This window comes from Kryptolebias marmoratus, linkage group LG2, assembly GCF_001649575.2.
Source record: "Kryptolebias marmoratus isolate JLee-2015 linkage group LG2, ASM164957v2, whole genome shotgun sequence".
Classification (NCBI taxonomy): Eukaryota; Metazoa; Chordata; class Actinopteri; order Cyprinodontiformes; family Rivulidae; genus Kryptolebias; species Kryptolebias marmoratus.
This window is the reverse complement of record NC_051431.1, coordinates 15,387,589-15,402,075: the sequence shown is the minus strand read 5'-3', so window position 1 is coordinate 15,402,075 and position 14,487 is coordinate 15,387,589. Positions and strand designations below refer to the sequence as shown.

General features: G+C 42.0%; 1 protein-coding gene across 1 annotated transcript; it reads right to left on the bottom strand.

Moving 5' to 3' along the window:
* Window positions 1–11,225: 11,225 nt before the first annotated feature.
* On the bottom strand, window positions 11,226–13,850 carry zgc:162730 (uncharacterized protein LOC564559 homolog). The gene is made up of 2 exons (XM_017439096.3): window positions 13,718–13,850; window positions 11,226–13,378 (listed from the first exon to the last, which is right to left on the bottom strand). Exons 1-2 carry the CDS (start codon window positions 13,748–13,750, stop codon window positions 12,149–12,151), a joined length of 1,263 nt encoding a protein of 420 aa, XP_017294585.3. The 5' UTR covers window positions 13,751–13,850; the 3' UTR covers window positions 11,226–12,148.
* Window positions 13,851–14,487: the final 637 nt, after the last annotated feature.

Sequence of the window (14,487 nt, the reverse complement as noted above, 5' to 3'; positions counted from 1 at the left end):
TCCAAGTCCTGGAGGGCCACTATCCTGCATGTTTTAGATGTTTCTCTGCTTTGAAACACCTGATTCGAATGACTGAGTGATTACCAGGCTTCTGTAGAATTCAAAGACCTGCTGAAAAGCAGGGTCACATCTAAAACATGCAGGATAGTGGCCCTCTAGGACCAGGATTAGACACCACTGATGTTAGCATTCCAACTTCAGTGTTATATGGGCAGGGGTTAGATGGTTAGCATACTTACTTTAGTTTTACATTGAGTTGGGATTAGATTGATTGCATGCTAACTTTAGTCTTACCCTAAATTGAGATTAGATGGTTAGCATGCTAATTTTGAACCATTTTAAGCTTTGAACTTTCAGCCAGCATGCTAAATTTACAATTCTTAAGAGCTATAGGTTGTGGTTAGATGGTTAGCATGTTAACTTTATAGTCATCTTTTGAGTAATAAGGTGAGGTTAGATGGTTAGGAAGTTTATCTTTATCTTTAGAGAACATAAATATGTATATGACATAACATTTATGTTATTGTTTCTTTACACTTTGTTTGTACTTTAGTTCATTGTTTTGACATTTTAAATAGTTCCTAAATAAACACTGTAATATCCTGTAATTTGAATGAATTAGGCTTCAGTTTAGTTATTAAGTTAAACTCGGAGGTCTCTTTACATCAGGTTTTGTACAACATGATTTACTAGTCCTCACCGTGAATGCATTTCTAAAAAAACGCAGATTAAAAAGGCTCCACAAAAGAGTAAGCAATTCTGTTTTAGTTTAAATCACTTGCGAAGTGTATGCGAATGAGATATGAGCGTATAATCTAAAACCAAACCAGACCTTGTCTCAGCTAATGTTTAAACTGTGAAGTCATTCGGCCTTTAACACAGAAAGCTGTTTTTGTTCCTGTGTGCAACTCACACATCTGTTCTTAATAACCCACCACCACAGTGTGAATTTATTTTCATGCCATAATAAGAAAAGGAATTAAAAACAGGAAGTGTGAATTCTAAAAGGAGAAGCACAGACCAAGCATGAGCATGAACAGGAAGTGCGCTGTTAACATGTATGGGCTGGCCTGTTTAAAAAAAAACAAAAAACCTGTTTTAATAACACAAATAGATGTGAAACTGACTGAAGGGACTTTCTTTTGCTGCCCAACACCACAAACCAAAAGATCTGGCTATAAAAGGTAAACAACATGAAATGAGGTTAGAGACTTCAAGCACAAAGCTGCTATATAAATTGAATTCCTGTGTTTACTGGTGTTGTCATATAGGGCTAAAGTGTGAACATAAGACATTGATTGTGAAATTTGACAAAGATTCTGGTCACCAATTTGTCCATCCATCCACCTTCCACTGCTTATCTGGGGTCGGGTCGCAGATGCAACAGGTTCAGGAGAGAAACCCAGACCTCCCGTTCCCCAGCCACAGTCTCCAGCTCCTCCTGGGGCATCCCAAGGTGTTCCCAGGCCAGAGAGGATACATAATCCTTCCAGCAAACTCTGGGTCTGCCCCGAGGACTATTCCAGATGGGACATGCCAGAAAAACCTCCTAAGGTAGGCGTTCAGGAGGCATCCTAAGGAGATGCCCCTCTCCAGGAGTTGGACTCCAGTTGTGTGTAAAGGTGAGCCCAACTATATCTAGTTGGTATCACTCAACCTCACACACAACCTCTGGCTCCTTACCCACCAGTGAGGTGACATTTCATGTCCTTAGACCAAGTTTATCTTGCCAGGAACTGGCACACCCTCGCCTGCCACCCAGCTTACATAGCACCTCGATGGTCCTCCTTGCAGATGATGGGCTCACATGGAGGTGGCATCCTGTCTCTTCTTTGGGCTTGGCCCGGCCAAGGCTCGACCACTAGGCACTCACCGGCGAGCTCACCCCCCCCAGGCCTGGCTCCAGGGGGTTGTCCCGATTTTCCATTTTCAGGGCAAGGTTTCCTGATGTAGGAGCTGTTTATTCATTTAGGTTTCTGAATTGCTCTTTGTCCGACTCCTCACCTGAGGCCATGGGAGACCCTACAAGGGGCTAATGCCCCCAGGCAATGTAGACACCAATGTCATGGGGATATTCAAACCCTTCCACCATGTTAAGGTAGAGATTCTGCAGATGGGATCATTATTTATTCCAAATAAAATGTAAAACACAGTGGTAATAAAATGAAACAACTGCTACCTTTCATGTCAGAGTTTTCGATTAAGAATACCTCCATCCATCCATCCATCCATCCATCCATCCATCCATCCATCCATCCATCCATCCATCCATCCATCCATCCATCCATCCATCCATTTTCTCTTACTTCCTGGACAGCTTGCAAGTCCATCACAGTAAGATCATTTTGTGTTGAGCTGATGATCAAACCTTGAAAAACAATGTAATGCTGTAATGTACTGACATCTCGCAATGCTGTGACACTGCAAGACGTTGACTGACTGAGTTACAGACAGTTTTGTGTTGGCTAAATTACTTGTGGAGGCCATCTTGCATGGAGTTGACACCAAATGGTTCATCAGTTGAGTGGTTCATTAGATATTTTGCTAACAGACAAACAAGGTTGACTCCAACAGTTAATTGTTAAGGTTTAAGCAATGCTCTTGCATAATAAGTAGCACTATTGTCAGTATCTGTAAACTTGATTGTGTTCTAACCATTTTGGTGTTTTTGTTTTTTTTAAGGCCAGCTGGCTGTGGCGTCCATCTTGAACTGGGTTGACTCCAAAAAGTGAATCGAGTCTTCAGACTTTTGAGCTTATGATTCAGTTCCATTTTAGCAAAGTTTCACTTGCATTTGCCTTTTACGCAACATAAACTTGTGCAAAACACATATAAAACTTCTTTTTTGATTATATCATTAAAATTGCTATCAGGTTTTACTGAGCTTTACATTATTATTATTTGTTTTGGACATTATTTTAACAAGGACCAGTGGAAATGCAACGCATAAAGTAAAGCTTGTATCTAAATCATCAGATTATATGTACTTTTTATTTTTTTACATTTCATGACTTTACTGCTGCCACATGATGACGGCTTTTCCAAAGGCTGTCTCTTTAAAGTTCTAAATCTTGTTTGTCAAGCCCGTGTCACAGCCCATGGATGTTTTGTATCTGCTTTTCAGAGCACACCACGCATACTTGTCGAGATTCACTTCTTTTTCTCTAAAACAGGAAGCAACCAAATTATGCTTGGTTGCCATTTTTGTTTAGATACACTGTTTGTTTTCCAACAACACTCGTGACTTCCTTTTTTTTTTTTTTTTTTTAACAAGTCTTTTTCAGTTGTTTGTTTTTCGGCGAGAGACGGAGAAGTCGCCCAAAACACAAGAGGCCATACAATGTACAATCGTTCCTGAGGCCTCTCCAACTAAGAGCCTTTAAGGCGCATTTAAAGCGTAATAAAAATGCATTGCTGTGTACGTAAAATAGAGCTAGCTGTTAAAAATCCCCCCCAAGTCTGCCTTTAGTGCCAAAGAGACCCACCAGTGAAAGTAAAGCTTCAGAGAGGAACAGTGAACTGATAGGAAAAAGAGAAGTGTGCTGAAGAGAGCCAAGCGAGGGGGAGTTAAGGGATTTTTTTTTCTGGCTTCTCCCTAGCAGAGTTCGCCAACTCCTCTCCCTCTTCTTCCTCCTACTCCCCAGTCTGCTTCCCCTCCTCCCTGCTCCCTGTTGCGTTTGCGTCACAGGAGTGAAGTCGGCGGAGAGGACTGGAGGGGAGGAGGGGTGCGCTGAGGTCTGTAGCTGAGGAATGTGGCAAAGAGAGCGAACATGGCTATAAAAGGATAGCACTTCCCCTCTGCAGCTGTGATGTCACAACACAAACATTTTCTCCTTCCTTCCCTTGCCAGTTCTCACTTATTGACGTTGCCGTTTCTTGGGAGCTCCTCTCCTGTTTTGCTAAATAAGTCTGTGGTTTGCATGAGGACAAGTTCTGTGTTCCAGTAACTGGTAAATCACAACACTTGGTCGAAGAAAAAGCATATGCTTTTTTTTTTTTTCTTTTTTGGGTGCTCTGCAGCTTTGTAGTAATAAAACAGAAAAGTGTTGACTTGCCACAGTTTCCACCGTTAGCATTTTTCTGCTCTTGAATTCAGGCAATTAAAAAACTCGGAGAGGATCTGTCTAATCATATCCTTGGCAACTTGTGCAACTGTGCAGAACCTTGGACTCTTTTTTTTTTTTTTTTTTTACAAAAAAAGGATTTGATTCTGTTGCAAAGTGACACCAAAAATCTGGTGAAAGTGCCTCTTCCACGAATGTCTGATTGCTGCTAATGTCAATTTAGCTGGAAAATCTTGCAGTGGATAAAAGGCCTTTTTAATAAAACGTTTCCATGAAGATCAGTCTATCTTTAAGTTCCCTCTGGCATTTATAAATCACCGACTGAGCCAGCCACTTCCCGTAATGATGTGTGCTTACACAAACGAAGCTAGGAAAGGAGAAACATAAGAGCCAGTGGCATTGACGTAGATCACTATGCATAAAGTGTGTGTTGGATGTACCCGGTTGTAAATCCTGTGGCCATCTGTCAGCACCACACCATACCCTTGAGCTGCGATGTCGTTACGGCTCTGTCACTGCCTTGCTAGGTAGCTCAGAGGCTTAACTGCAACTGGTTGACTTCAACCCCCAATGCCACCTCCGTCCCTACAGGAATCACACCAAAACAAAAAGATGGCGTCACAAGCTTAGCTTGACAGTGTTTCGTAAGCGGAGCTAAAGATGCTGCAGCCAGAGTGCTAACAGGTATTGCCAAACTAGATTTTTTTTCCCTCCCTGATTTGCCTGCATATTAGTTCCCTGTAAATTTGACAACACATTGTAAAACCCTGTGTATAACATATGCATAGGCCTCAATAGCCTAGCCCCCTTTTTTTTTTAAATCAAGTAGTTCTTTGTCCCTCACCATCCCATGACCTACTTGTTCTGAGAATTACCAGGACTAGAAAGGGAGGCAGAGCTTTCAAGCCTCTCTGTTTTGGAATCAAGAATCACCCTGTTTGGGTGCACAACACAGACACTTACCTAACTTTCGAAAGGACAAATGCTAAATCAATATTTGTTGCATACTCAGCATTTCCCTTATTGATTTGTTTCTGTGCAACAAGTATTACGACGATTTTTCTTTTTTGTTTTGTTTTGATTTCGTCATTTGCAAACTCCCGTTATCATTTTGTCTCAGTTTGTTAAGATATCTTGTTTTTGCCCCTTTTGTTTTGCCCTTCACCCTTTACTTTTATGCCTTCTCTGCTTGCTAAGCACATTGGATATGTTTGTTTTAAGAGGAACTATATAAATAAAGTTGTGCTGAGCTGAGTCGTCAGTGTCATCAGGAGTGAGAACAGTATGTATGTGGTGTGTTTGTGGGACAGAAATCTGTTTTGCAATCACTTAAGTAGGCCAGTCTTCTTTAGTACACTTTTACACAGAGTAAGCAGAAATGGGTCATTAAGTAGCTACTGTGTATTAAGTTCGATACTGTATTTCAAACTTCGGCTGTAATGTAGTTTTGTATGGGTTTTTTTGCAGGCATTGCCCACGTTGCACATACTCTGTACAAGTTTTGAACTTTTGCTGACTGTTCAGCATCTACATACTGAACACAGCAAATTCCAGCCTGTTTCCACCGTTTGAGAATGCCAAAAAGAGGCGTCAAAAAGTCACAAATGACTTTGCCGTCGTTGGCCCAGTTGCAGGATGGATGTCCTCCGGTCAAAAGCTTGAGAGTTCAAAGGTGCCAGCGTCCCTCAGGCTCGACTGGTACCACATCAAGCTTCAGCTCAATATCTGTAAATTTGACTGAGTTCCCAGAAAGCAAATGAAATCTGGCCCAGTTGTGGCCCACATGCGGATCATTCTTCCGGTTCACGTACCGGCTCGACTTACGGCAATGACTGAGCAAAGTTTCACATTTAATCAGCACAAGTTTTGTGATCAGTAAGTTGTATTTTGATACAAACACTAAATGCAGTCAGGCGGTGATGTGCAAACTTTCCCTAATAGTCTATTTCCATTTTTTTTTTACAACTAAAGCTCATTAGCCAACAGTTATTGGCAAAGTTATAACCAAAGATGTTGTGCAGCGTGTAGCTCTTTAAGAATGTGTTGAAAATTCATCTCAGCTAGTACCACACCATGTCTGAAACTGAAAAAAAAACCCCATCTCAATATCTGTAAAACTGATTGAATTCTAGACATTTTGGGGTTTTCCAGTGTCAGTTGGTGGTGGCAGTCATCTTCAATCAGGTTTAATTTAAAATTTAATCTGCCTTCTAACCAAAGTAACTAACGATTACCTTCTGAAGGTTTTAATGAAATTTGCCCAGTTGTTTGTGAGTTATTTTAGTATTAGATGGACACCAATACACACGAACACACGTAGATAGACATGAGAACAAACATCGTCTTTGCTTTTTGGCAACAGGCAGTAATAAGCCTGCTTCATTTCATCAATCTGCTTTTTAGTTTTCCTCACAAATCTGGTAGGTGATTCAAATCTGGACTCTGGAAGGCCTTCTCTGAAATGCTGTCGATTTCTTTCGATCGATTTTCCATTATTACACACACCAGAAGTTTTACGATGTGCTTCACATATTCATCGTGCGTCTTAACCCTCCCTATTGTAATTTCACGTGAGCAGGAGTCACAGCGATGACTCAACAAGATGTCACGCCTCACGTTCAACCTGCTTCTCACCTAGCATAACATTCCCAACAGAAGGGGGCAGTAAACCAGCATTAAAGCAAAAGTTAGGATCTGTTAAACGGCACAAGCATAGGTTTAAAGTCTGTGATTGTCAGACCTGGTCATTGCTTCACAAATTTTGTCAGTCCTTCCAGATTTCTGTCAGAAAAACTGCATGCTTTGCATCTCAGTGTCGTAAATTAGCGTACTTCCTTTTAAAGTTTCAGAAGACTGTAGTGAAATGCTAACATGAAGGTTGTCAGTGAGCAAACATGAAGGCATTTACAATACAATAGGCGCTTTGATTTCAGTCTTTTCCAAGACTAATCTTGTTTTTTTTTTCCAGTGACCTGATTAGTAAAGGAAAAGTTGCATAAGGTACTCCCTCCGTCAATCTCTGAACGGTTGACGAAGGTTTGGGGTTAAAGGCTTTCTCAACCGTAATGCCTAATCTGCAAGTTGTGACAGAAAGAGAGGGAGGGAAGGGAGAGGGAGTAAAACACACACACACACAAACCTACACAGACACACACACACACATGGTTACTGGTTTTCCAACTGGAACTGATTAGCAGCAAAGCTAAAATAAAAGAAAACTGACCAAGATTCCTTTTTTAACCCGGTGACATGGACAAATTTAAATCCCTCACAACTCAAAAGATTTTTGTTGTTGTTGTTGTTGTTGTTTTGCTCCCTGCACGTTTTGAAGGTCCGGTTTTAGTGTAAAAAAAAAAAAAAGTGGAAATGACTTTTTACAAAAGACTTTTCGGTTCTTTTCTGTCTTTTGTTAAGGCAGCTACAGATACCATTGGACTACATCATGTGGAACTGCTTTAATAGGCCTTCACAGTCAAACTGGTAGGTGTGTGCGTGTGTGCGCGCGCGGGTGCGTGTGTTTGTGTGTGCATGCAGCGCTCGGGATCTGGTGACTTGGGTAAAGAGCATTTTAACAGAAGCAGCTTTGTGGTTGATCATTAACAGAGGGGGGTAGGGGGAGGGGGAGGGATGGGTAACAGTAAAAAAATGTATGAGAACAAAATGTGATATGGAAAAAACCCCAATGCAACTTGATCAACAGGTAAAAAAATCCTTTCTAGGAAACACTGCTTGAGAATCAAACATGGTGTGCTTTACGCAAAAAACACTCTTCTGGCTCGGTCCGGACACACAAACATTTTTCATTTATTTGCCCCTTTGATCCACGGGAGCTTTTGCACATTGGCGACATTTTCTGCACCCGCTTTCACGAACAGGTTGCGTAGTTAATGTTTGTGAGCAAACACGAGCGTGCCTGTTTCTTCTTTCTAGCTTCGCTGTTTACTCTATGTGGTCATTGTTCATCACCATGGTGACACATCCTGCTATTGGTTGAAAAAGGAAACCAGGTTTTAAATACAACACGCAGTGGTGGCTCTTGAGCTGACGCTTATTTAGGGTCCAGTTCAAATCAAACCCTCACTGTGTAAAATTCTTACCAAGATTGTTGCTCACGTACTTAGACTTAGACAGCTGCTTTTTTACAATTTAGACTTGTAAAACGCTGCAGCAGCAAAGCATAGAAGGTGGCAAAAGCGTTGCACATGTAGCTTAAGTAAAAGGTTTTGTAGTTTTTAACTAGGTATTAAGTTTAGCCTTGGTTTGCACACTTTATTTCTTATCGGATGCGGCACAAATGATAAAAAAAAGGTACCATTGTTTGAAGGAATGCATATCGCCTGCCACAGTTCAAGACAAACACTTCATGCGATCTGAGTATGTGTTGGGCACGAGTCTCGGCTATGCCCACATCAGATTTCAGCTCAAAATCTATAAAATGCACTGAGCTATAGCCGCTTTTGCGCTTGCCAAATTTCACATTACATGATTTCGCCCTACTTCTGTGGCAGCAAACAATAAAATTAAGTGTACTGAAAGGAGAGGCAGTTTGATAAACATGTTCATTTAAGCTTTCAAAGTAGCACATACCCTCATTATCACGTAATACCGTGGTTAGGGCTGGCATGTTTTCTCACCACATGCAAAGCCCACTAGGACGTAAGACCAAACAGCTGAAACAAAACAGATTTTCTTCATAATCTTTACTTATTCACAGAAAAGGAGTGAGCAATAGGCCTACGGTTTACAGAAAAGCAGCCACATTTCCCGCCTTTGTGGTGCTTGAAGAAAAATGATTCCCCCACACTGTCTTGCGAAATCTCTTAAAGCATATTCCGCAGACACAAACCTTTCAGCGTCATTTGGTGTCTCCAAACTTTGCAGTGCAAAAGTTATCAAATACGTCAGTCGCGAACGCACCCGTTGATTGTGCACAGCACTGCTCACTGTTGTACAATCGCCTGATTGCAGCTTTTTAAACCCGGTGCCTCGTTTTTCCAGTTTAGGAGCCTTACTTGATGGTAACCACCGCTTAGATTTTGTGAGGGTGGTTTCAGTGGCATCTCAGTTGCACAACCATGTTCTCACAGAGAATATGAAGTGGAAATTGCAACAGGGAGTTTTGTGTGAACTTCTGCTTTACATCTAAATTTCTTACAAAATCCCAGGAACGTTTATCTCACACAGCAGAAGACATCAATCAAACGTGTTGGAAGCTGGAAATGACAGCAGCTGACTTTATGCTTGGAAAAACAGCATGTTGTGTAATCCTGTTACTTTCCATATATGTTGTAAGATATTGCAAAAGCATGTTTTGAACAATTTTTTTAGAGCAGTGAAAAAGATCTTGTTTCGTAAAGTTTTGTACCAGGCTTTAACACGTTTCTTAAAGTAACCTCACATTAGACTTTTTGAGATTTACTTTTTGCCTTTTGCTGTTTCTGACAAACTCAGCCCCAAAAGCCGGGAAAGGAAGATAAAAACTTTGTTTAACTGTGAAGCACCAATGTAAAGACAGATTTTTCTTTTTCTTTTCTTAAATCACAAAACCGCATTTTATAACGATGAGACGCACACGCCTTCAATCAGTAACTAGAGTTCCTGATAAAATCCTGGTTCTAGCTTTACCTCTACCCCTACCAGTACCATTGTGCTTATGTCACACTGCATGTCTTACCATTTCAGACTTGTGTGTTTACCATTGTGTATCTGTTAATCTATTCCTTTACCCAGTAAGCTCCAATCATTAACCAAACTCCATACCTTATGCAACCTTAAAATAAATGCTGTTAGCTATAACTTTGGATCCATTTATTCTTTTTCTTCATTGCTTTTTCGTGCAGGGGGGAAGCTGGTGCCTATTCCCAACCTTTTTTTTTTTTTTTTGGCGAGAGGCGAGGAACTCCCCCGGGCCACTCGCCAGACCATCACAGGGCCGCATAGAACCAAACGAGACAGACAACCATTCACACTCCCAATCACACCTAGTGACAATTTAGTCGCCAAAAAAACCTAACGTGCATGTTTTTGGTCTGTGGGAGAAAACCGGAGTGCCCAGTGAAAACCCACAGGGAGAACCTGCAAACTGCAAATGGAAAGGCCCCCCAGCCAGGTTTGAACTTTCTCGCTGGGAGGCAACAGGTCTGACCACTGCTCTGCCATGTTACCCAGATCCTGATTTATCTAGTTTTCCTACAGGTCTCTAGGTTATGGCCCTTACCCAATGATCTTAGCCCTATTTATAACCAAATTCCAACAAGAGAGGTAAATTATCCCTGTGTGCAACGTTTTGCAGCATTCATCTCGAATTGAAAGCTGCGTGGAATGATCTGTTGTGTCCAAAACAGAGCCACCGTACGCCACCAAAACTCAGCTGAGTTAGAAATAAAAGCTGAGTGCAGTGGATATTTTTTTCTTATCAGTTATTAAAAAGTCATATAACTTTATTAGAATTTTGATATATATAAAAAAAAATAATCAAGAAATGTCATCAATTCTTACAAAATGTTTAAATGAGCACATTTAATACTTTTTGCAGAAGGGAACTGAAATGAGTCAGTGATGATCTAGATATAAGATTACGAAATTTCAAAACAGCAACTTAAAAAAAAAAAAGGCTGTAAGTTTAAAGGGTCATTTTATTGACAGGCTGATTTCCACCCCCTTTTTGTTATAAACAACCCAGTTACCTCATATTTCCTCCCCCAACAATGAACCCCACTTTTTTTTTAATTATTATTTTTTTCCTGCACTCATTTTGACCTCTCACTGAAAGCAAAAAAGCACACAATGGCTACATTCCTCCAAAGGGAGGTCCTGCTTTTCTTCACGGCTGACTGGGACACTTATTGGAACTGAGCCAATATTAATACACCTGTGCCCCTCCCCTCCCCTCCCCCATCCACCCATCCATCCACACTCCCATCCGCGTCTATGTTTTAAGAACATTGTGTGTTTTCACCTCATGTGCAAACATCTAAATTTTATTCAAACACAAGCCAACAAAAGGTTAAAATTATGTCTTTATTTAGTATTTTATTTTGTCTTTATCGGGCAATTAAAAATATATTTTCTTTTTTGTTGCTTTTTTTTTTCTCACATTGTTATTTCACAGAACTTGAAATATGTTTTTATTCATAAATAAAGTACAAAATACAAATTTTCTTCTTTAAAGCATAAATAAATATCATAATAAATATATTAGTTTAAGTTAAAAAAAAAACACAAGGCAACCAATAACCAAATGGAATACTGCGGTGTTCCCTGAACCAGGCTGTCAAACAAATGGGGTGCAAGTTACAAACCAGCAAATAGAACAGAACGTTTTGCAGAATCCAATACCGTAAAGGTGGTCAGGACACAGAAGTCGAGGTCTAAACTCAATAACGTGACATTTGTTTCTGATCTTTCAGCATTTTGCAATATTTGCTTGCACCCCAAGTCTTAATAAAAAAAAAAAAAACAACAAAAAAAAAACAAGATAAAACACAAACACCCTTACATACGTACTTAACAGGCATACACACATACATCCACAGAGCAGAATGAAGAATTAAGCTTTGGTTGAATGCTACTGGGGCTTTTCCCCCCCGTTTGAATTAGCTGTAAAGTGCATATCATAGACACATGTCAGGTCTCGCTGATTAAGGCTACTGAATCAATCATACTGTATGAGGCACAGAAAATGAATAGCCTATAAGACAGAAAAAAATAATCTTTAAGGCACAGGCACTAATGATTATTGCTAAAAAAATAGGCCATTTTGATCACTACCGATTTGTGGTAATTAGGAGTCAAAATATGTGCTGGTTTAGTCAAGACCTGTAGAGGAGGTAATTCTTAAGGAAGACCACATAGAAAAGTCTAAAAGGCTACACCGTCTTTTTTCTGAGTATAAAAAAAATAGAGTCTGCTAACAAGTGAGTACTAAAATCATCTTAGTATGTGTAGTTTGTAAAAGATCAGTTTAAATTTTTTACAAGTGTTATTTCATCAACTTGTTCTGGACAGTTCTGGTTAGGAGGAGAGTCACGAAACGGAGTGGGGACCCTCAAGGCCCCGCTCTGTTCCCTTCTCTCCAGATCCATTTAGTCGGAAAGGGACAAACTCTCGAACACAGTGAGCCTCTTGGAGGTGGATCCGTCAAACGTTGGCGACTCGGTTCCACTGGAGCTGCAGCTGCTGTAGCTGTCCTCCAGGGAGTCCTCGGAGGAGAAGCGCTGCAGTCCGGTGTGCTTCATAAATCCTCCGTTCCCCCCAAGAGTGGGATGCAGCAAATTACCCTCATGGTTCTGCCCATCTGCCACGCTGGTGAACACGCTGCTTTTGTCGCTGTTAAAGTTATTCCCATGGCCGCACACACAGCGAGAAGGCTTTGGCTCCAGGATGTAAGGAATGTCTCCATTGCTGGTCTGGAGGTTCACGAACTGGAATGCCGACGCCTCCTGCTGCACCTGGTCGCCAAACACCGGGGAGAGGAGATCAGTGGGAGGCGGGGAAACAGAGGGGGCACGGCTGAAGCCCAGGTTAGGGTCATTGAAGGCTGCAGCGAATGACGGTGGGGGTGAGCTGCGAGACGAGCCCATGAACCCAGCAAAGCTGAGACTCTGTCGGAGCTGGTGGCGCGGATTGTGAACACTGGTTGATGTGGGAGCTGGTTGCCGCTGGAATTTTGCAGACATCAAGGGGCCACTTATTTTCTCCTCGTGGATGAAGTGGCAGCGTGAGCCATAGGGGCAGTAGCCGAAATTGTAGAAGGTTCTGCAGGGCTCCGTCTTGTACTTTGGGTGGCGGTACAGTCCACGCAGTTCTGCCTCGCCGTGGGCAAACTGACACTTATTGCCATACTTGCAGCTGCCAGTTTCCTGGTAGCCCCGACACAGCTCAGTCTTGTAACGGTTAGAGGACAGCATTGGTGGGACCTGAGCCGGCAGGTTGGATGAGGGCGGAAACCCCGGAGGGGGAGCCACAGTCGTAGCAGGGCTCTGGGGAAAGGGCTCCAGGCTCTTCAGCTGTCCGAATGAAGGGAGCAGGCTGCTGCTGGGCTCTGTCATGCTCATGGAGCGGTCAGACCGGAATGGGAGCTGTTTTTGGTTGGAAACAGGGCCCTTGCTCCAGATAGAGCCGTTGGATGACCAGATAGAGCTGCCATTGTCATCAGTGTTAACATGTTCAGAGCTCAAGCTGAGGCTTGAACCGGCAGGATGGGAGGGGGGAGAGAAGAAAGACGCTGATCTGTTCAGCCGACTCTGCCCAGGAGCTTTCAGCTGGGGCTGGGACGGCAGCAGGTCGTCGTTCAGGGTCAAGTTCAGAAAGTTCTGTGAGAGATAACGGAAATAGTCACTACAAAGTCACATCTCAGTAATTTTACAAATTTCCAAAACAAACAACTGTTAGGCTTTTTTCCCCTCCCCATCAGAAGAGCATATTAATTCATTCATGTGCTAATGGAAGATTGGATTTAAAGAGACAACGTGTCTCTGTCTCCCTTATCTCATTATCTGTACAAAGCAAATTTAGATGACTTAAGCACCCAATTAGAGATCCACTGAGAAATAAAAAAGAGGAACAACAAACACCCTGGAAAGTAAGTTGCAGAGTCAAATAGCGTCCGCTCCACAAACTTTTTTTTAGAAGGATCCTATGTTTGAACTCACCGTTGGGATGATGCTGTCAAGCATTTTGGACATGCTGTATCCCTTTGGCAACAAAAAGAAGACTGATCCACAGTTAAATGCTGGATGTCTGCGTCTACACCTATTTCAAGTTTGCCTGCTTCAGTTTATATTGAATCCTGAGAAGGTCCCTCCCCACTGGGAGGGGTTTCCACGTGCCATGTTCCCGGATGACCCTCCTTCTGACAAACCTCCTTCTCCTCCCCCTAAAAGAGACAGAGAGAAGAAAGAAAACAAAGTATTTTTAGCCAGCTGTGTGAAACGTTTCAGTTTCGTTGGCATGTGAAAGCAAAGTGGCTTATTTGCGTAGCTCTCTTTCAGGCCTCCAACAATCTACGGCTGTTTATGCACGAATTCTCTCCATGTGGGTTCTAAGTAATGACTACAGGCTTTCTGCAGAAAGATAACTTATCCCAACTCTGACATGTGTTTGAATCTAAAGCGCTTGGGTGGAAAGTGGCGAAAAGAGCAACGTGACCACCCTTTTGTGCCCCGAAGTTGACTAAACGACGAGGGGATTCTTGTACTAAAACGTCTCGACAAACACACAGGTGCTTCGCTATGCGTTTACAGTATTCGGGCCTGTGTATTCCAGTGACTAATGCTACGTTTTCAGGAAGTGTTGTAAATCATCCAGTCACCAATCACACAACGTATAGTTTCTGGATGTTTTTACTCACGGCGTAAGACGAATCTACGAAACTACACTTGTGCTTACCAGAAGCCATACGTTTCCCCTCATATCCTCTGGT

What these genes read in the sequence shown, in the direction of transcription:
- zgc:162730 (XM_017439096.3), bottom strand. Translation starts at nt 13,750, where the DNA reads ATGTCCAAAATGCTTGACAGCATCATCCCAACG. An exon ending in TTGACAGCATCATCCCAACG is followed by an intron (nt 13,379 to 13,717) that starts GTGAGTTCAAAC and finishes TATCTCTCACAG; the next exon opens with AACTTTCTGAACTTGACCCT.